We start from the raw sequence: 20,211 nt of genomic DNA, 5'->3' as shown, positions 1-20,211 counted from the left end.
CCGTGAAAGGAATCAGATCAAATCTAAACTGTAGAGAGTTCAAGTCTTCTTGTCTCCCCTCACCTTGGCTTGGAGCTGATCTTGAAAAAGGAGTGCTTCGGGTTTCCTTCAAGCAGAGCCAGTCCAGAACCAGAATATTTCTGATTTCTGGTTCAAAGTACGGGCTTGACAAAACAACTGGTGTTTCATGTTGGGTGCTGTTTTCACAGGGAGCCTTTGCACTTGCTATACAGGTCCTAATCTGTCCAGCAGCGTCTCCGTCTAGGCAGCTTTCCCTAGTCCTACCTGCTGCCTCCCTGCTTGCCGCGGGTGCGGTAACTCTTGCGCTGCGGTGCTGTGCTGCGCCTCTTTGGAAACCAGCAGGACTCAGTCCAGGGTTAGACCTGTACAGGGTGAGCTGCAGCTCAGTTACTCCTCACAGGAAGAGACTGGCCATGTCTCATTTGGAGGAGAGCTCCCATGAGCTCCTGCACTGCTGGTACTTTCCCTCCAAAACCTGCTGGTTGGTGTTCCGGGGAGGTGTGCACTTGTACTGCCCTACTGTGTGTGACAGCTGGGAGTTTATGGGGGAAGGAGGGGATGATGTCCAAGGATTTCACCCACCTCTGCTCTGCATCCATTGCACCATCCCTGTTGTGTCCTAAGCAGGTTCACCCTGCAGCTCCTCGGCTTCCCGTGCCAGTGGGAAGGAGGTGGCAGAGCTGAGGAAGGGAGCGTTGCTGGGCTCCCACAGCGGAGCTGGAGTAGCTTGAGCGCCGTCTCCAGCTGAGCCGTCTGCTGTGGGCGTGCTGGAGGGATGTTGACCTTGTCTGTATGAAGTTTTCCATGAGCAGGGGCAGTGTGGTGTTAAAGGGTCGGTTATTGGGCCAAATGGGACTTGAACCAGCAGAACCTTCGGCAAGGTCAGAAGGAAGCTGAGCAAACACTGGCTTGAGTTTCTGGTCACCTGCTAAAAATAAGAAAGTGCCTGTGTAAGTGCTGTTTAACAAGCTTGAAGTGGAGAGGATATCTGCTAGAGGAAAGTGCAGGCAAAGAGTTTGTGTGGCTAAAAGGGGTGGTGTGGAAAAAGCAAATCGACAGGAGAGGTCCAGACGGCAGTGAGGCTGAGACAAGGTGGAGACAGAGGGAGCAGCCGGGACAGGTTGGGAAAGCCCACAGCCTGGGACCTAAGGCTGGGGTATGGCTTGTGTGGTTCCTAGACTAGCAGCTCCTGCTCTATGGATGTAGCAGTGATTTGAGTGGTCTTTACTATTGTCTTTCCAGGGCCACAGTGTCTACTCTGTACTACACGCTCCTTTGCTTTTTCCCAGGTGGTTATCCCTGCTCATGGATAAGGAACCAACTTGCTAGTTTTCAAAACTTGTTTGCTGCATGCTGTACAGAGTGATGTAACTGGAGGCAGCAGCACACTGAGATTTCTGTTTGGGCTGCAGAAAGTTCTTATTGCTGCTTTTTTTGTCTCAACAAAACTCCTGTAACTTGCTGCAAGAGATGGCTTTGCTTTCCATGGCCTTAATACCCGCTGTGCCGAGAGGCTCTGGTGCCTTTGTGATACCTGTTCTTCACTGAAAGAGTGATGGGGCATTGGAACAGGCTGCCCAGGGCAGTGGTGGAGTCACCATCCCTGGAGGGGTTCAAGAAACGTGGAGATGTGGTGCTTCGGGACATGGGTTAGTGGGTTGGGTGGTGTTGGGTTGACAGTTGGACTTGATGATCCTTGAGGTCTTTTCCAACCTTAATGAGTAGCTCACAGATAGAAGTAAATCTGATGTTCACTTGGCAGATATGCTGCAAATGTAACCAGCAGCTCTAGAGCCCTGCAAAGGTAGGTGAGATGTGCTGAACTGCAAGTGCAACAGTGAGAAATGTGCCCAGTTTCTTGACTCCAAGAAGATGCTGATGGTATCTGATTGCTTGTGAAGCTTGTAGGTAAAAGCTTCTGAGTTGTTTGACTCTTTTCTCCCCCCAGGCCCAGCAGCCTCAGCAGCAGCAGCAGCAGCAGCAGACAACTTCAAATAAGCGGCCCAGTAACAGCGCTCCTCCACCAACCCAACTGAATAAGATTAAGTACTCGGGGGGACCCCAGATTGTGAAGAAGGAGCGCCGGCACAGCTCTTCTCGCTTCAATCTGAGCAAAAACCGGGAACTGCAAAAGCTCCCAGCCCTTAAAGGTAAGCTGTGGGGTGGGGGCGACCTGCATGACAAGCTGCGCCTTCTCAGGGAAGAGTGCGGTGCTCTTCCCTGGCAGTGCCTCGCTAACCTACTGCTGGCAGCGTGGCAGGAATGGCTCTGGGAAAGGTGCTTGGCTAGGCAGCAGGTTGGGAATCGGCAGATAGCCTAAGAGAAAAGGAGGATACTCAATGCAAACTTCAGTACTCACCTTCCCATTTGAACTGATTTGAACCCTCGTGCTTCTATGTATTTAGGATTGCCTTAGATGCTTCAGGAGGTTGTGCAGAGAGGTGGTGAAGTGGGAGGACCTTGGTGCAGACTGCTCTTGGTTCCTACAGCCACCTGTTCCTGGAGGAGGACCAGGCCTCCTCCTCCTCCTCCTCCTCCTTGTGTTTCCATTGCAAATGAGGGTAGTGCTCTTGAACTCCTCCACATTAGGGCAATCACCCAGCATTAGCAGTTAGTCTACACAATGGTGCAATTAAACATGACTTAAGTGCAGACAAGGAGAAAGCATCTTCAGCAGTCACACAGCCAGGCCCGTTGCTGACCTTGCTCACAGAGACAGGCGGTCCTTTCAGGAAGGGCAGCTGCCTTGCAGCTCACAAGAGGTAGGTTTGCCTGATTGGTCTTAGCACGGTTTCCAGTGGCAACATATCAAAGAGAGAATGCTGTTAATCTAGGGCTTCTGCTGCCTTGGCCCCTCTCTTCTGGACTGCTCTCTGGGAGGAGGGTTAGCCTGCAGGGTGCTCTGCCCAGTTCCCTTTGACTGTGGGTGTGGGTGTCACTGGTCTGTGATGGGAGCTAGTTAATGAGTTCTTTTTCCAGCGTACCTTGTACTGGGGCGGATCAGTCCTTATCAGATCAGGAACCACTACCATGTGTGAAATAGCCTTATGGGGCAGTTGCTCCAGAGGCCTTGCGATTCCTCTGCCTCCACTGTCCCATCTCCGCAACAGGGATGAGGCTGCCTCTCCCTCTTCCCCTGCCAGCTCAAGGGGGACTGTGACAGGGGAAGGGGAAACACGGGACAGGGAGCAAGGCTCACTGCTACCTGGGCAAACCAGGAAGATGTTCTGCCTGTTCCTGCTTTCTTTGACAGATGCTCCTCCACATGAACGAGAAGAGCTTTTCATCCAGAAGCTGCGACAGTGCTGCGTGCTTTTTGACTTCATCTCTGACCCCCTCAGTGACCTGAAGTTCAAGGAGGTGAAGCGAGCAGGTCTCAATGAGATGGTCGAATACATCACACACAACCGTGATGTTGTCACCGAGGCCATCTATCCTGAAGCTGTTATCATGGTAGGGCATGGGGCTGCTACCTGCTTGTGTGCCAAGGAAATCGGGACTGTTCAGAAGCATGGGGAGGAGGAGGGGATAGGGATTTGTCAGCGAGGAGTGTGACCCCAGTCCTGCCCATTCCTTATTACCTGCCCACCCCCAGAATGAGAAGAAGGGGGTGGTGGTGGCAGTGCCTGGTGTAGGAAGAGGTGGAAGCTCTTGTCTCTGGCACGCCTGTGGAGCTGGTATGCAGAGTGTAACCCTACAGCCTCTAGGGAGGGATCTGTTTGTGGGCACAGCTATGGCAAACCGCAATGTGGTACTCCGCAGTGAAGGATTTGCTACAGGGAGGACCGTTGTGAGGCGCAGGAATGTCATTCATACACCTTTTCGCTCAACTCAGTTTTCAGTGAACCTCTTCCGGACGCTCCCACCATCATCCAATCCCACAGGCGCAGAGTTTGACCCTGAGGAGGATGAGCCTACACTAGAGGCTGCCTGGCCGCACCTTCAGGTGAGGATGAGGAAGGGATACAGATCTGGTGAATTTATCTCCAGGAAGCTGAGGGTGGGTGCAGCGCCGGAGCCTGCCAGCCCTGCCGCTGGCTGCTTCCCCAGCCTGCGAGGGTTGCTGGTGTGGGGAGAGGGAGAGACCACGCCTGCCACCCATGCGTGGGTCAGAGGTGGCTTGTGGGCAATGCAGGCAGCAGGGGTGTCCTGGAAACAGGCTGGTGGCTGTGTGTCACACTCACGTGCAGATGGCTGTAGTCCCACGTGGCCCGGAGGTAGGCTGGGAGCGAACACTTTACTGGGAGTGATGGACTGGTGCCGTATTGCCTTTATAAGAAGCAATTCCCAGCAGTGTTAATGTCCCTCTTGAAGGCTCAAGGGCCCTTATCCTCAGGGCTTCAGCAGCGTTAGAGACAGCCTGTCTGCTTCAGCGCTCCTCTCTTGCCCAGCTCCCCAGGAGGCACATGGAGGAAGAGGGCTGCTTAGTGCCGAAGCAGAGCCTGGGCTTTCTCATGTACGCTGGATGTAATTCAGTTGTGTTAACTGGGAGCTAACGTTTGACCAGAAAAGATGGGGAACTGGAGGGCAGGAAGAGAGGAAGGGAGCCAAAGATCTTTTCATTAGGCGGTGTGTCCTGGGAAATAGACTGTCAGACAAACTCGGCGAAAAGGGTTGTGAAAGCAACAGTGAGCATGGCTTAGCAGAGCTCAGCAGTGGAAGTCAGGAGATAAGCTTGTAGGGGTCTTCCCCAGGCACTTGCACGGGGATGTGTTGTCAAGCAGACAAAGGCAGAGCAAGAGCCAGGCACTGCATAATGAAGCAGAAAATACAGAGAGGAAATCAGGTGCAGTTCTGCAGCAGTGGTTAATGATGTTGCACTGCTGCAGTTGACATAGGGATGCGTGCATCGATAGAAATGGCGTGTCCTCAGCACAAGAGTGCTACAAATGTTAGGAAGCATTTGTTTCTTGGAGTTAGGTCAGCAGCAGCCAGCGTGTATTTGTGGCAAGTGTGTGCTGAGTTTTTTGGTCATCACCTCAGGTTTTTTCTGTGCTGCTGTCCTTGGCAGCTGGGCCCTGCACATGGATGGGTGGCCTCATAGCTCCTTCACCTCCAGAGTCAGACCTTTGGGGTGCAGCACTCTGGCTTTTTGGCCTCGTGGACCCTCAGAAGCGCTAGGCAGGGTCAGCCCTGGGATGGACTCATCCCTGCAGGACCAGAAGTTGCTGTTTCAGCACTGGCAGGCTTCTTAAAGCAAGCTGCCCTTTGGTACCCAAGTGGGACACAGCATGCAGCTCACATGGCTCGATGGGGCCAAGCCAATCTGGAGTCAGTCCCCAGGAAGCGGAGGACAACATGTTTTCCAGGGGTCTGTTTCGTTTCTCTGCTTTTCTGTTCTTCCTTCATGTGTCTCGAGGGCTTACAATGAAGCCTGAGCCTTTGCCATCTCCTCTAGAGATTTCTGATCTCTGTAGAGATGTGGGCTGAAGGTGGGAGAAGAGTTCCCAGGCCTGGTGTCTTCATAAGTGGCTAGTTGTCTCTGGTGCGACCTGAGGTGATGAAATCCCATGCAGGCTTGCACAGTTGTGTCCCACTGGCCCCCTGCCCATCAGAGCAAGGGCAGCTGAGTTGATCCTACTAGATGGGGAAACACAGTTTTTGTGGTTTCTGTGCTCCCGTTCAGGCTTCCCCAGCCTTCCCCCGAATCCTTAAGGAGAAGGAAAACATTTAAAATCTGAAGTAAATACTGGTGAGAGGACAGGGGGTGGAATTCTAAGTGATCTCTCCTTCTCCCCCCATAGCTGGTATACGAGTTCTTCCTCCGGTTCCTGGAATCGCCTGACTTTCAACCAAACGTAGCCAAGAAATACATTGACCAGAAGTTTGTACTGTCTGTAAGTAATCGTTGCTGCTGCGGCTGTGCACCACCTTGCAGCAGATTTTGGTCAAGGTGTTATGCAAACAGTCCGTCTTTGTCAGGAGGTGCTTGATGATGTGGGTTTTTTTTTTCCTTTGTCCAGTCTTGAATGAACACCAGAATTCTCTGTGCAGGGCAGGAATGTGTGCAAGCTGTAGTCCCTGGAACTCGTCACTCCTTGTACAGGTGGCGAGGAGCACTGGGGGCCCTGCAGGGGAAATCTGGGGACACGTGGCTTTGTGCAGTGTGCAGGCCATCACTGTGCTTCTGAAGATGAAAGAAGTGCTGATGGCTCCAGCTTGTGACTAGGAGGCTGCATGTTTCAGGGAAGCAACCACTGTGCTCAGGGTGCTGAAGGCGTCACTCAGCTGAAGGATCCAGTTGTGCTGAGCAGGAGCCATGCCCAGTGTTGCTAGTAGCTTTGTCCAGACAGGCAGTATGCAGACACTGACTGAATTTCTCTCCCCACAGCTGCTGGATCTCTTTGACAGTGAAGACCCCAGAGAACGGGACTTCCTAAAGACTATTCTGCACAGGATCTATGGGAAGTTTCTGGGTCTGCGAGCATACGTGAGGCGGCAGATCAACAATATATTTTACAGGTGAGATATTTCTTAATGCCACTGGCCTAGTGAGTGAGTGGGACAATCCAGTGAGATAAATTTGGGGCACTAGGCTGTGATTCCCTCTGATCCAGACTCAGTTATGTCACACTACTCTGGTAGGGATAGCATTCACCTATGCTTAAGAGCAGTGAGGATGTGATAGCGCTGCGTTCAGTGCACACAGCAAGTTGGGACCTACGAGCTTTAGCTGATCTCGGGGCCATGAATTTATTTACTTCTGTCTCTTACACCTTGCCCTGTCATCTTGGAGTTCTGTTATTTGCCAGGAAGCTCTCTGTCTCCAGGTGTTTTTCCTTTTGCTTATCGAGCTGTATCCAGCATTTGGCAATGACCTCTCATTCTTCTCTTTAGGTTCATCTATGAAACAGAGCACCACAATGGGATTGCAGAGTTGCTGGAGATCCTGGGAAGGTAAGGGCACTTTTGGAAGTCCCAGAGGGTCCCCGTAGTGAGTGTGGCATCCCAGCCCAGCGTGCTGCGTGAGCTGGCAGTGCCTTTCTTCAGCAGCTCTTGCAGGAGCCACCTCTTCCAGAGGATCTCAGTCTGATGAAGCACACAGTGAAAGCCCTCTCCAGCCTGCCGATAAATGCAGTGTGAGCCTTCTCATCTCTGGATTTGTCTCATGTTCTTTTCAGTTTGAGTCCAGTCCCACTGGCTGTCTTGCCTCAGCGGGCAGTCAAAGAGAAGGGTTCCTCACAGCAGTGGGCAGCCTCCTCCATGGCTTCAGCTGCCCCTCTGCTTGCAGCCCTCTCTTATGCCCCCATCCTCCTGTTCTGTAAAGTACAAGCCTTGAGGACAGGGCTGCCTCTGCGCTGACTGTCCCCATGTGTTCTGCTGAAGCGTGCGTGGGGACAGCCTGGCGCAGGACGGAGCAGAGCCCAGGCCCCATCAGAGGCGTTTCCCTGCCGTGCCTGCTGAGGAAACACTCTCGCTGAGGCTGCAGCAGCCACAGCTTCTTCTGGTGGGTGCTTTCACAAGCGACTCAGGAGAGCTAGGGCAAGCCACGGGTTGCTTGGAGGTGAGAGATGCTGTATTTCTTCTGGGTAAAGATGTTAACGAGGCTCTTGTTTCTTCTCAGCATAATCAATGGGTTTGCTTTGCCTCTGAAGGAAGAGCACAAGATGTTCCTCATCAGGGTCTTGTTACCGCTTCACAAGGTGAAGTCTCTAAGTGTCTACCACCCGCAGGTGAGAAGTTCTTCAAGTTCCCGGGGCAGAATGTGATTCTTGCAAAAGCTCTTGTTTGGGTTTGCTTATAGCAATTCCCCGGGCTGCATTACTGTGTTGTACAAAGTTCTTGCTGGGAGATGTTTTGGGCTCTGCACTCATCCCTTGCTGCTGTGCTTTGTCCCAGCCTTGCGGTATCTGGGCCTGTCTGTATATGTGTGTGCTTTTTGGCACTGGCTGCTGGGAGGGTATCCTGCCCTTGCCTGCTGACTTACTGCTGTGTCCTGCTTTGCCTTTTTGTGCTGGAGGCCTGTGAAATATTGGGGTCTTGCTGAAACCAGAGAGGTAAAATTCCGAGCTGCAGTCATCAGCCTGTGCATGTGGCGTGTCAGCAGTTAGTCACCGCCGAGATACGCAGAGAATCGGTGTGCCGGGCTGCTAGGCTGCTGCAGAGGTTAATTTCTTGCAGTTCAGAATACGTAACAGAAGAGTAGAGAATATCAGGACTCGGGTTAGGAAGGGAAAATGTATGCGTACTGAGCAGTGATGTCTGTTCTGCCAGCCTTGTTTTTGTGGGGCAGGGCTTCCTAACACTCAGGTTTGTTCCTTCCCACGTATGCCGCTGTGGTTGCATTTGAATGTCTTAGCTGCGCACTGCTCTAGGTGGCTCAAGTTTTATCCTTTATGCTGCATGAATGTCCTGAGGTCAGGCCCTGCCTGCTTCATCTTAGAGCCTTTAGTTGCCATCAGAAGAACTGTATTCGTTTGGAGCTGGAACTGTGCTCATCACACACACTGTGGAGGGTATAATGTGGCTTCCAGTCTAGGGTGGTGGTGGCACTTTAGTCTCAGGTACACTTGAAGCTCTAATCTTGCCATGTTTTTTTTTTCCTACAGTTGGCGTACTGTGTTGTACAGTTCTTGGAGAAAGACAGCAGCTTGACAGAGCCAGTGAGTAACCTTGCTTCACTTTTGTGTGTCAGTCAAGTCCCAAAAAGCTTCACGGCTTCCTTAGAGTACAGCAAGGGTGAAAAAAGCATAAAGAGCCTGGGAGTCAACTGGATTGTTTACTGGGTTTGCCTGATACCCTGTGGGCAGAAGGGACCGTGCTGCTCATGTGCAAGCCTTGAGCGTTCTCTCCTCAAAGCATTCTCTCCCTGGAAGGAAGGTGGGCTGTCATCTTCCTTTGTGCTTCAGACCTTGGTGTAGCAGAGGGAACACTATACCAAGCTGTCCTTTCAGGCAGAGCTTTCAGCTAGTGGCAGATGCTGCAGAGACAAAACACATGGCCATCTGATATCTGATGGGACCAGTGTGAGCTCATGAGGGCTCCAGAGTTCGCTCCAGACTGCTGGAGTTGGCTGAAAAACTGTGGGGATGATGTGAGGAACCTGGGACACAAAGGTCTACTTAGGCGAGCCACTGCTCCTCGGTGGAAGTACTCTTCTTCCTGCTCTAGCATCAGTTTGTTACCTCCACAGTGTGAAGTCACACAGTAAAGGCATTTGCCTTCAAGGTGTAGTGCTGGGAAACAGCAGGTTCTGAAATGCATGAGCAGTGGAGATGGGGACCTCACATATTCCATTTACTGGGTGTGCAGACCGGCGGAGTTAACCAGGGTATCTGCCTGCTTGGCAGAGAGTGCAAGCAGGAGACGAGTGTTTCTCCACCCACTGCAGGCCAGGAAATGTATTCGACAGAGCTGAGCTTCACAGCCTCAGAACAGCAGATGGCCAAAGAACGCGTGCTTGTGTTGCTGGAGCAGGGAGCACCAGAAAGTGTGAGCGTTTTAATGAGTAACGCTAGCTAAGGTCATTCTGTTCTCGGGCTGAAATGTGTGCGTTTCTGGTGAGCCTGACTGTGCTGGGTGGAAGCTGGTCGGCTGTTGTCAGCTTTCTGGCTTCTCAGCTCTGACACCAGCAGTGCTGAAGCAGACCTCCCAGCTTTTCCTTTAAATGTGAGTCCTCCGTTTCCTGTGTTCCCAAAAGCCTGCTCTGAAACACACTGCGTAAAGTAGCTTCTGATTGTGCTGAGTACTTCCTGTGGCTGACATCCAGCCCAGCAGCCTCCTGCCAAAGCACTTACTGTAGGCTGAGGGAGAAGGGAGAAACAGAAATCCGTCGATATTTCCAGAATTCATTTTGCAGCTTATTCAAATAGTAAAGCTCCATAGCTTGTCACTGCTTCCTGAGTAATGGGTTAGTGGCCCCTGGATTAGACACCCAGCTCTGGTTTGGTGCTTGTGGAAAGCAGTGGGATGACCCAATTTTATTACCTTCAGTGGGTGTTGCATTGGGTCTCAACCAGACACACTGAGGCCAAATTGCCACAGATTGTGTCCTGTTGAAGCATCCTGCTTGTGAAGGTTTTGAATAGACTCCTGAGATGACTGGGGTCATTGAAGTCTTGAAGAATTACAGGGCTTGTGCATCAGCTAGGCTCTGAGTACACTAGGAGATGTTGCCACCAGTGCTGGAAAGAGGCCAGGTCACCCACTAAGTCCACAATCGCGTAGAGTGGGACTCTGGAAGCTTGCTCAGCAAGGCTTGACATGGTAGCTCTTGCGTTGACAGCAGTCTGAATGACTGCCAGGTGAGCAAAGACAGACTCAACACACCTCACACCACCTTTGCTGTAGGAGAAATTATGTCTGAGTCACTGGAGCCAACTCTTGCCTGAATGGCAGACCTGAGCTGTGACAAACACTAAGGATACCAAACTGTTGTCTTCTCAAGCCTTAAGTTGGTGGAAACATCATGCTCAGATGTTTCTAATCTTTCTACTGCATTGCCCACAACTGTCCCTCCACTGCCGTGAACATCCTCTTGAGTGCTGGCTTCAGGATCAGGTTGCTGAAGTACGCAGAGGTTGAAAGACAAACTCCTGCCACCGGTTGTGTGTGAATCTAGTGTCCACAGAGTCAGCGTTTCTGTGAATGCTGTACCGATGGCTCCAGCAGAGTAAAGGTCTGCAGGATCTTGGATCCTGCATTTGTCTGTGTCTAGAAGCAGATGAAGCAATATTAAAAATAAATAAATCAAGTGGGATAGAACCCTTCCCTTAGTATATGCTTCCAGTATTTTCTAAGCAGTGGTTTACTCAGCCATAAGTTGCATCTGTGTTGTCATGTTAAATTATCACTGATGTGACAACATCACCATTAGGTGTAACCTCCAGAAGCTTGTCTGCTCCTTTCTGGAATCTGTTTGGACTTTGAGTCTCCCCAAAGGCTCGCAGGAATGAGCTCTGTAATCCAATTACTTTTATGTGAAAGGGTGCTTCTTTTTCCTTGTTCCAAACCCTTCCATTGCATTATTTATTGTGTGCTTCCCTGTGTTCAAGCTCTGCGGTGGATTGAATAATGATTTCTCAGTGCCTTCTCCAGAGCATTTCCAGTTTTATTAGTCAGTGCAGAGCAACCACAGAAGATGATCTGCCAGCTGTTGCCCACTCTGGTTTGAGCCTTCCGTGTTAAGCTGTGTTTGGGGAAAAAAAAGTGGTTCTGAGCGTTGTGCTTGTAGTACAGAATCCTATCAGCCTGGGCAGTGCTGCTGCCGTATGTGTAACTTGGCAGAGTTTGGGCTCTTCTCCTCTTTCTTCCCTGGTAACCCACCCTGACTTTCTGAGAAAAATCTCTTCTGTTACTTCCTCCCCTTTGCTGTTGTGACCAGACCCTTGAACATTTATTTCACAGCTGGTGTTAACTTGCAGCCTCTAACACTCTCTCTGTACCCTCCCCACTCAGGTAATTGTGGGCTTGCTGAAATTCTGGCCGAAAACTCACAGTCCCAAGGAGGTGATGTTTCTAAATGAGCTGGAGGAGATCCTGGACGTGATTGAGCCATCTGAGTTTGTGAAAGTGATGGAGCCCTTGTTCAGGCAGTTGGCCAAGTGTGTCTCTAGCCCACACTTCCAGGTGGGTTGCATCTCGGGGAGGGGATAGGGTGCTGCCTTGTAACCCATGTGGCATGTGAGGGTGACGCCACAGCTTTCGGGCTTGTCTTTGTGATCGGTGGGACATGGAGGTGTGACCAGGGTGAGTCCTGGGGTGACGTGTGGTGGGAGGCGGGGAGGGTCCTCACCACAGCCACAGAGCAAGCTTGTCCAAAGAGAGCCCCAAGCAGCTCGGTGGAGGCCCTGCTGCTGGGCTGGGCTGTGCAGCACCTGGAGCTGGAGCAGGGGGGCTCTGCCACCTCCTGGTTTGGCTCGCAAACATAGAGAGATCCAGCCAGTGTCGCCCTGTTGCGGTAAAACCAAGCTGGCTGCAGTATTGGAGAGAGGCCAACCCAAGAGTCAGTGTGCAGCAAAGGTACTTTGTGTTATTCTGGTGTAGGGGTAAAGAGTGAGGTATACTGGAAAAAGTGCTTGGGTCTGCTTCTTCCTGGCTCCTGCTGGAGGGAAACTGCTAGTACCAGGCTAGAACAATCTCTGTGGCTGGTAGGCTTCAGGTTTAACATGTCCAGGGTGGTAGGAGCTGCTGGTAGCTCCTGGCAGCTGTTCTGGGCTCACTGGTGTTGAGGTTGTGTGAAGAGTGCCCAGGAAGAAGACAGCTTGCTGGTGAACCACGTGCTGAGCCAGGTATGGATGGGGTGTTAGTGACAGAGCCGTCCCCCAGTGTGAGGCTGACTGCATGGTGACTGGCTTCAGTCTGTCTTTTAATGCAGAGAGGTACAAAGTCATGTGTTTACAAGCCAAAACTGGGGTCAGTCTAGGTCACATGTGTATGTGAAAGATCAGTGTTTCCTGGAAAGGACTGGAGGAGCCTGATGGAAACCAGCTGGACACGATCACTGGTGTGGGGATGGGAACCAAAGGACGAACGCGACCTTTGGGCACGGAAGGAGCTACCATAGGGAACTAAGGATCTTCAATAAAGTAGACTAAAGGCTGTAGGAGAGACATCCCGTACTTGATAGCAGCCCTCATCTGCCGACAACTCTTTGAAAACAAAGCTGAAAAGCCTGGAGAAGGCGCAAACACTTTACAGCCCGAGAAAATGAACCCCTAAGGTGTCCCATACAGTCAGGCTGAGCAGTCTCTGTGTCTGCAGCTTGTCTGAGAGCAAAAATGGGAATGGACTTCTTGGTAAGACTGAGCACCTTGGTGAGGGAGAGTTTTCTCTGGGTGGATTGTGTGTTAATCTAGCAGACAAAGACTTGACAAGATGGCAACCAAAGCTAGATAAGTGAACACCAGGTGAATTTCACTTTGTTTACTCATATGGAACAATACGCTAAGGGGATACAGTGAGTTCTCCATCATCTCAGTATAAAACTGAGACTGCACGTCTCTCTTCCCAGGTTTTTAAGCCATTCTCAAGCCAGCGCTAAATGCAGAAATCAGCCTGGTGATCTGCATTGCCCAGATTTGTGGTTAAATATGAAGAGTTGTGGTTGAATCTGTCACTATGTGGAAACTTGTTAGACTTGTTTGTCTCGTTAGAGCAGGATGGCTGCCCCAAGATTTTCCGCCTTAACTAAATCAGGGGGCTGGATTGTGGGCCTGGTTACGGAAGCATGCTCCAAAGCCCAGAGGGACTCTGTTGTGGGGAGGGCCAGGGAGGAATGGGAGGAATGGAGTTTTGCAGAGGACAGTCTGAGGAGGTGAAGGAGGTGTGGAGCCAGTCTGAGCTGGGAGCTGGAGTGGGTGACATTACTGTGCTCGAGTGTTGGAGTCATCGGGGTATCGACGGTAGGCTTGCCTAGTCGAGAACGTGAGGTTTTCCCCGGGAAAGGGAGATGTGTCTGGCAGAGGCGAAGGGAAAGAAGGGTGGGCAGCAGGGATAAATGGCCTCGTAGAAGCTGGTGAAGGTCAGCCCTGCTGCCTGTGCGGTGGGGAAGCGTTTGCTCCTCAACTGGGTGGCGGCGAGCTCTGGTCTCAGCGCTGCCCAGTTTCCCTGTGCACCACAGGTGTTACTGGAAGGAGCCTCTCCAAGGATGGCTTTCTCTCCCACTGCAGGTGGCAGAGCGAGCGCTGTACTATTGGAACAATGAATATATCATGAGCCTGATCAGCGATAATGCAGCCAAAATTCTCCCGATCATGTTTCCAGCGCTCTACAAGAACTCCAAGAGTCACTGGAACAAGTAGGTCTTTCTGCATGCTCTGGCACTTGCTGTGCGTGCAGGATTGCTTGACCTACCAGCAATCTTGGGGCATGCTGCTGCAGTGCAATGACACATGGGACTCGGTGACACCACGCACCAAGCCAGGTTGTTAGTAGAATCATAGAATCATTAAGGTTGGAAAAGACCTCAAGGATCATCAAGTCCAACCATCAACCCAACACCACCTAACTCACTAAATTATGTCCCTAAACCATGTCCAGTAGTATCAGCATGGAAAAGTGCCACAGCTGACCACAGTGGCGTGCTTCTCAAGGGGTCAGGTGCCTGCAGTTACCTGCCTTGGGGCCATTGAGCCTACCCAGAGTTTGATGGCATTAGCATGTCACTAATGCTGCCGGTCTCTTGGACGTGTGCGGTGGTTTTTTCCATCCAATGTGTGGCAGCTTGTTAACTCATGATCGCCTGTATGCTCTCCATGACCGGAGACCTTGGCTAATGACTCCTTGCCTACAGGAAGAACGGAGAAAGCAGAACTAACTGGGCAGATGTTCCATGTCAAATTATTGCCCTCTGCGCCTGATTCCTTGATTCTAGTCCGGTTTATGGTTCTCCCATCAACTTCCTTTCTTCCAACTACTTCTTCAGTTGATTCCTTACCTGGTTAATTCAAGTTGTAAAACTCACTTCCTTATCATCGTTTATCTAAAAATAGTCAACAGCGGAGGTCCTAAAATCTTCCAGCAAAACCACAAGAAAACAAAAAAGAAAAAAGTAACCTTCCCCTATTCTAGAGGGTGTAAAAAAGCAAAATAATTAATTCTAGGGAGGCTGGGCAAGTCTTAGGTGTATACTGTGGTAGCAAAGACAGGGTTGTGAGGTGGAACTTGTTTGCAGAGAGCTCCCCACGGGTCTGCTGTTTGACCGCTTCCTTCCCTTCATCGTGTCGGGAAGCACAAACTTGAACCACCAGTCAAGGGTGCTCTGAAAACTGGCATAGACACAGACACACGGACATGAACACACACAAGCACCCAGATACGCACGCGTGGGCAAGTGTGTGTGCAGACAGATATGCGCAGGCACGCTCACTCGGTGTTGCTGCCCTTCCTGAGCAGAGTTCAGAAAAGGACTTTATGTTATTTTCTGAAACCCTTCACCAGTTCCGTTTCCTTCTTGCAGCAGTCCAGATTCATGATTCTGCTGTTTCTCTCTTTTCTCCTTGTCTTCTTCCCAGTGGTATGGCAGAAGTCCTGAAGGTGTTTTCCTCTTATTTCTCCTTCTCTTTGTTTTAGCACTAGCCACATCTTCTCCGAGCAGGTTGAGTATGTCAGATCCTCCTCTTCCTTCCCATAGCTCACCTACTCCAACACTTTGTCAGCCAGCCTGCGTAAGTCCAGCAGAGCTGTAGCTCTCTTCCTTACTCCATCTGTATGGCTGGCGAGTCACAGAGCTCAATCTGCTGAGTCTTTCTTCTTTTGCCTCTGGGGCAGGTATTTCGGAGACAGCTTCAATACTTGTTTTTATTCCCTGTGTGAGGCTCACACGCAGTGCAACCTATCCATAAATTGCTGACACCAAGTCAGCTTTTCTTCTGTGGTATTCTTTGCACTGGTTCCCGTCTCTCCAGGGCTGTGTTTCATGCAACTCAGTGACAAAGCTCGTGACTGAATACTGGACAGCCCAAAAAAATCATCGTGTAGATGCGAGGTGAACTGTGGGAGGCACTAAAGCTAGGTTAGGTCAAGCCCCCTTGAGAACAGCCCTGAGCAGGTCCCTAACATTCTTCCTTTCCAGTTTCTAACTACAAGAAATAAATGCCTGAATGCATGTTGTTGCACTCATTAGTCTGACCACAGTAGAGCAGACCTGTCCCAGTGGTCTTCTCTCTCTTCTCCATCTCTTTCTCCCTGGGCGGTAGGCTCTGCTGTGTTTGTGGAGGGGGTTTTGCCATGCTTAAGGGCTGGGACCGTGAAAATCTTTTTGTCATGTTGCTGTAGTATATCAGTTGCTGCTGCTGTTAGCTCTTGTCTCTGCTGCTGGTGCTGACTCGGGGCTGAGAGCCTGGAGGACACCCCCATGACTTGTTCTCCTTTCCTCATTTCTTCGCAGGACAATCCATGGGCTAATCTACAATGCACTGAAGCTGTTCATGGAGATGAACCAGAAGCTTTTTGATGACTGCACGCAGCAATACAAGGCGGAGAAACAGAAGTGAGTAAGAGGTTCTTGCCAAGTCGCTTGAGCTTAACCTGGAGTCTCCTTGGGGTAGATGCCAGTAGGCAGAGGGGAAGTGGAAAGGTGGTGCAAATCCTTGTGTCAAAAAGTAGGATTCTTCAGCGCCAACTGCGTGCAGGGATGAGAAGAGGTAAAATGTGTGCCCTGATAAAAATCCATTCAGTTCTGCTGAAGCAGGTAGCTTGGAAAAGAGTGGCAGAGTTTGCTGCGTCATGAGGAAATAAATTGCAACTCAATACTCAGCTTTGCAGAAACACTTGTGCTCTGCCTTGAAAATATTTACCAGTTCATATATGTTGTTGTAATGCCAGTGGAATCCTGCTGCTTTAGAAAGACTTTTCTGAAAAGCTTTGCTGCAGTGGGCAAAAATCACCTTTCATGCCACAGGATGCTTTCAGTTTTCCAGTAATAAAGTTGGAATAATACCTGGAATTTCAAAGAGCAAATAGTGGGCATAAAATCTGAGCTCAGCAAGTAAACCTGTGCCATGATGCTGTAAAGAGGAAAAAACTTCACTTTTTCTGCTTCCTTGTACTGGTTTTGCTGTTTGTGTGACTTGCCTTAGTGAGCTGAGTCAGTTCAGTAAGCTAGAAGGAAACTTTTTTTTTTCTCTGGGTTTGTGTTCTGCTGACTTAGTGACATAAAATAGTGCTGCTCATTCCTGGATGAGCCAGGGCTGCCGCAAGGGTGGCAGGGGGGAGAGCAGGGCTAACTCTTGCTGGCAGTGGGGAGCTCTGGGGTACATTCAGTTGTTTTGTGAAATAGTAATAAATAACAAAGTTGAGGTACGTTTCAGAGCTTGGGGATGGGTAAGCTGCATATGGAGAAAAGAAGGTTTTGTTAACATCTAAATTGGGAGCAAGCAAGATTTTTTTTTTTTCCCCATTCTAGGGTGTTTGTGAAGCCCACAAATGTCTGCACATATATTTTAAGTCACAGTGACAGCACATTTTCAATGAGCTCTGCTTGGTGTTTCCATCAGGAGCTTTTTCTACCTGTTTGCAGGACCCGGCACTTGGCTTTATTGAACCTCATACAATTGGCCTGTCACTGCTGCTGTGCGGCCGCGGCCAGGGCTGGTCATGGAGGGACAGGCTCTCCCCGGGACGCGGTCTGGACTGTTCAGTGCATATGGACTGACTGCACCTTGCTGACCTCCCCAGGCATCTTGAAGCTGGTTCAAGGCCAGGCTGGATGAGGCTTTGGGCAACCTGGGCTAGTGGGAGGTGTCCCTGCCCATGGCAGGGGGTGGGACTGGATGACCTCTAAGGTCCTTTCCAACCCAAACCAGTCTGTGATTCTATCAGAACCCTTCAGAAAACAGTGTGGAGGTTGGGGCAAGTAGATAGTGTCTTGTCCTGAACATGCCCTTCTGTCAAAGTGCGAGGGCCTTGAACACTGGCTTTGGAGCAGTGTCGTGTCACCGTGCCCAGGGGCCACCCTGACAGCTCCTTCTGCTCAGGGCACGGCAGCAGGAAGGAGAAGGTAGCTCCCAATCGTAGAATCATTAAGGTTGGAAAAGACCTCAAAGATCATCAAGTCCAACCTATGTCAAGTCCTAGATCAAGTCCAAATATAACTCTTCTTTTACAAATGTCCTGCCGGCAGCTTCCTCATACTGCTGGTAATGGGGTCAGGAGTGACGGGAGCTGATGAGGTGCGCAGCACCTAGAAAGCAGACAAGCTGAGCTTTGTTACACCTGGACGTGGCGGGGCAGCAGGCACAGAACCAGCAAAGCAGATGTGGCTTTGGAGGGGCAGTGGCCTTCATGATGTCAGGGCCTTTGTGGACAGACATATTTTCAGTGTGAAGCTTGGTGTGATATCTATGTTTCTGTTTACCGGACGTGAAAAAGGATTCTGGAGAAATTGGAGATGAGGCAGGAAAGAGATAGGGAAGATGAGTGCTAACTCCTGGTCACAGTGCCCTGTAAAGATCTCCAGAGCTCTGTCAGAAAATGAAGTGTGGGTTATTCATTTGGAGTTGGGGGGGATATGTTGGGGTTTTTTTTTTTTACCCTATGTTCTCTGGTGGAGTAGTCTACTGCTTGAATGCTTGGCAGCTTCATTCTCATATTTAGTTTCCTTTCTTAAATGGTAAGAATGGGGTGATTACAGAGTGTAAGAACTTCATTAGCATGGATAGATAGGGCAGTAGAGAGACCAGCAGCTGACGTGAAAGCTGGATAGTTAGTTACAATCAGAAATAAAGCAGAGATTTTAGTGCAGATGTTTAAAATGTAGAAGAGAATAACAAGGAGCGGTGGACGTTCCCTGCCCTGGGATTTACAGGTGGCCCCGTTGAACTGCCACAGGGCTGTGCCGGAATCTGTGCCAAGCTCAGGAGCTGTCCCTGGGGGCTTGGGCAGCTCTCTGTGTTGTGGCCAGAGAGAGAGGGAACTGTGGGCAGCTGAGCCCCAGCTCTATAGGAAATGGCACTTCCAAACATATATCATCGCTTTACTCCAGAACCAGTCACTCTGCTCCGCTCCTGCAGCACAAAGCCAGGGACAAAGTGCCTGTGCAGCCCAAACCGGGGACCGTGCCTGTCTGCCTCCTGCTAGCTGCAGCCTGTCCCCTCTTCTTGCCCCATCTCGCCTCTCCATAGAGCGAGGGCTCTGTGAAGGACAGAGAGACTCTTCCCCTTGCTGGCACTTGTCTGCTGACTCTTGCTTTTGTCTTCCTGTGAGTGAAATCTGCACTTTGCCTGGGAGTTCACACTCACGCTTTCTCTCTGCAGGGGAAGGTTCAGGATGAAGGAGCGAGAAGAAATGTGGCAGAAAATAGAGGAGCTGGCCCGGCTGAACCCCCAGGTGGGTAACCGCAGGACCTAGGATGAACGAGACAAGAATGTGCTGGGGGTTTTGGCCTGCTTCCTCAGCTCAGGAGAGCAGGCTCGAGCACCTGATCTCAGCCTTGTGCGCACCGCTGCAGCAGTGCACTGTTCTTCCCAAAACCTAGCACCTTGGGGATGCTGGCAGTGTTTTACTAGCTGGGGCAGAAGGCCTGGTGCTGGGTTGCGTGCTGACTCTCCAGCTGTCTGTGTTGTCCGCAGTACCCCATGTATTACGCACCTCCGCCGTTGCCTCCTGTCTGCTGTATGGAAACGGAGACCCCCACTGCAGAGGATATCCAGCTACTGAAGAAAACGGTGGAGACGGAGGCTGTGCAGGTGTGTAGGTAACTGGGGTCCTTCCACAATTACTCTCAGACCAGCCAGTACATCAGCATAGTCAATCTAGGGTCCAGCAGCCAGAATTGGCACTTTACAAGTGTTCTGAAGGTAAATGTCCCTACTCTCATCCCTGAAAATCAGAAATCAACCTGTAGTCTGAAGAAGGGAGTTAATCTGACCTTCCCACTCTGGAAGAAGTGCAAACAGGACTTTTCTGTGTCCTTCTGGTCTGTTTGTCTCTTGGCCTGTCCCTGCAGTGTCACCTAGCATATCTGAAAGCCGCTGGAGTCAGAGAATGGGGAGGCTGGAGGAGCTAAGGGGTGTGCTACTGATCCCTGACTCCTTTATTTGTAGATGCTGAAAGACATGAAGAAGGAGAAAGTTCTGCTGCGCCGGAAATCTGAGCTTCCTCAGGATGTCTACACTATAAAAGCCCTGGAGGCGCACAAGAGAGCAGAAGAGTTTCTCACCTCAAGCCAGGAGGCTCTCTGACGGGCTCAGGAGCTGACCCAGGAAGCTCTGCCCCATCCCTTTCCCCCAGGGGTCACGGAAATGCACTCAGTTCTCATGTATAAATAAGGAATGAACATGGTGAGCTGTGCCTGTCCTCCACTCCAACCGCATCCCCCAGGGTAGATCTGGTTTTATGTTATAACTTGTATCTCACCGCTGTCACCTTGTCCTGCTTTTCCTCCTTCCTCCTGCTTTTCCACCTTGGATGTGCGTGCATGAAGGGAGTCTGCCTGACCCGCGATTTTATCAGCCCAGGCAGGAGTCGCTTCACTTCCAGCTGCTGCCTGGTTCTTACTCTGCCTGGGAGCCAGAGCCTCGCTGCCCTGCGGCACGGGCTCTGTTTTGGCTGGAGACTACCACGCGTGGCTCAGCATGCTGCTACAGGCTCCAGGTGCCCACCTCTGCCACACTGCGCCCGTGCTGCCCGTGTGGCCGAGCCCTGCGGCGCTCAGAGGCCAGGCTGCGCCCAGGGCAGGAGCACGTGGCAGTTTGTGGGGGCTCTGCTGCCTCTCCGCCCTGCCTTGGGGTGCAGCTCTGCAGAGGGAGC

General features: G+C 51.1%; 1 protein-coding gene across 2 annotated transcripts; it reads left to right on the top strand.

Annotated features, from left to right (window-relative positions):
* The first annotated feature begins 1,975 nt into the window (after window positions 1–1,975).
* PPP2R5D (protein phosphatase 2, regulatory subunit B', delta) lies at window positions 1,976–19,970 on the top strand. 2 transcript variants are annotated; one of them, XM_010083598.1, is made up of 14 exons: window positions 1,976–2,171; window positions 3,275–3,474; window positions 3,857–3,967; window positions 5,766–5,858; window positions 6,353–6,483; window positions 6,859–6,918; window positions 7,586–7,694; window positions 8,571–8,624; window positions 11,419–11,589; window positions 13,632–13,759; window positions 15,851–15,952; window positions 18,717–18,789; window positions 19,032–19,148; window positions 19,506–19,970. In XM_010083598.1, exons 2-14 carry the CDS (start codon window positions 3,406–3,408, stop codon window positions 19,641–19,643), a joined length of 1,356 nt encoding a protein of 451 aa, XP_010081900.1. In that variant the 5' UTR covers window positions 1,976–2,171; window positions 3,275–3,405; the 3' UTR covers window positions 19,644–19,970. The 2 variants fall into 2 exon arrangements, with proteins under 2 accessions (XP_010081900.1, XP_010081901.1); XM_010083599.1 differs by having other exon boundaries at window positions 2,015–2,102; window positions 3,299–3,474.
* The last annotated feature ends 241 nt before the right edge of the window (window positions 19,971–20,211 follow it).

This window comes from Pterocles gutturalis, unplaced genomic scaffold (genome assembly GCF_000699245.1).
Source record: "Pterocles gutturalis isolate BGI_N339 unplaced genomic scaffold, ASM69924v1 scaffold285, whole genome shotgun sequence".
In the NCBI taxonomy this organism is placed as follows: Eukaryota; Metazoa; Chordata; class Aves; order Pterocliformes; family Pteroclidae; genus Pterocles; species Pterocles gutturalis.
This window is presented reverse-complemented; position numbering and strand designations above follow the sequence as displayed.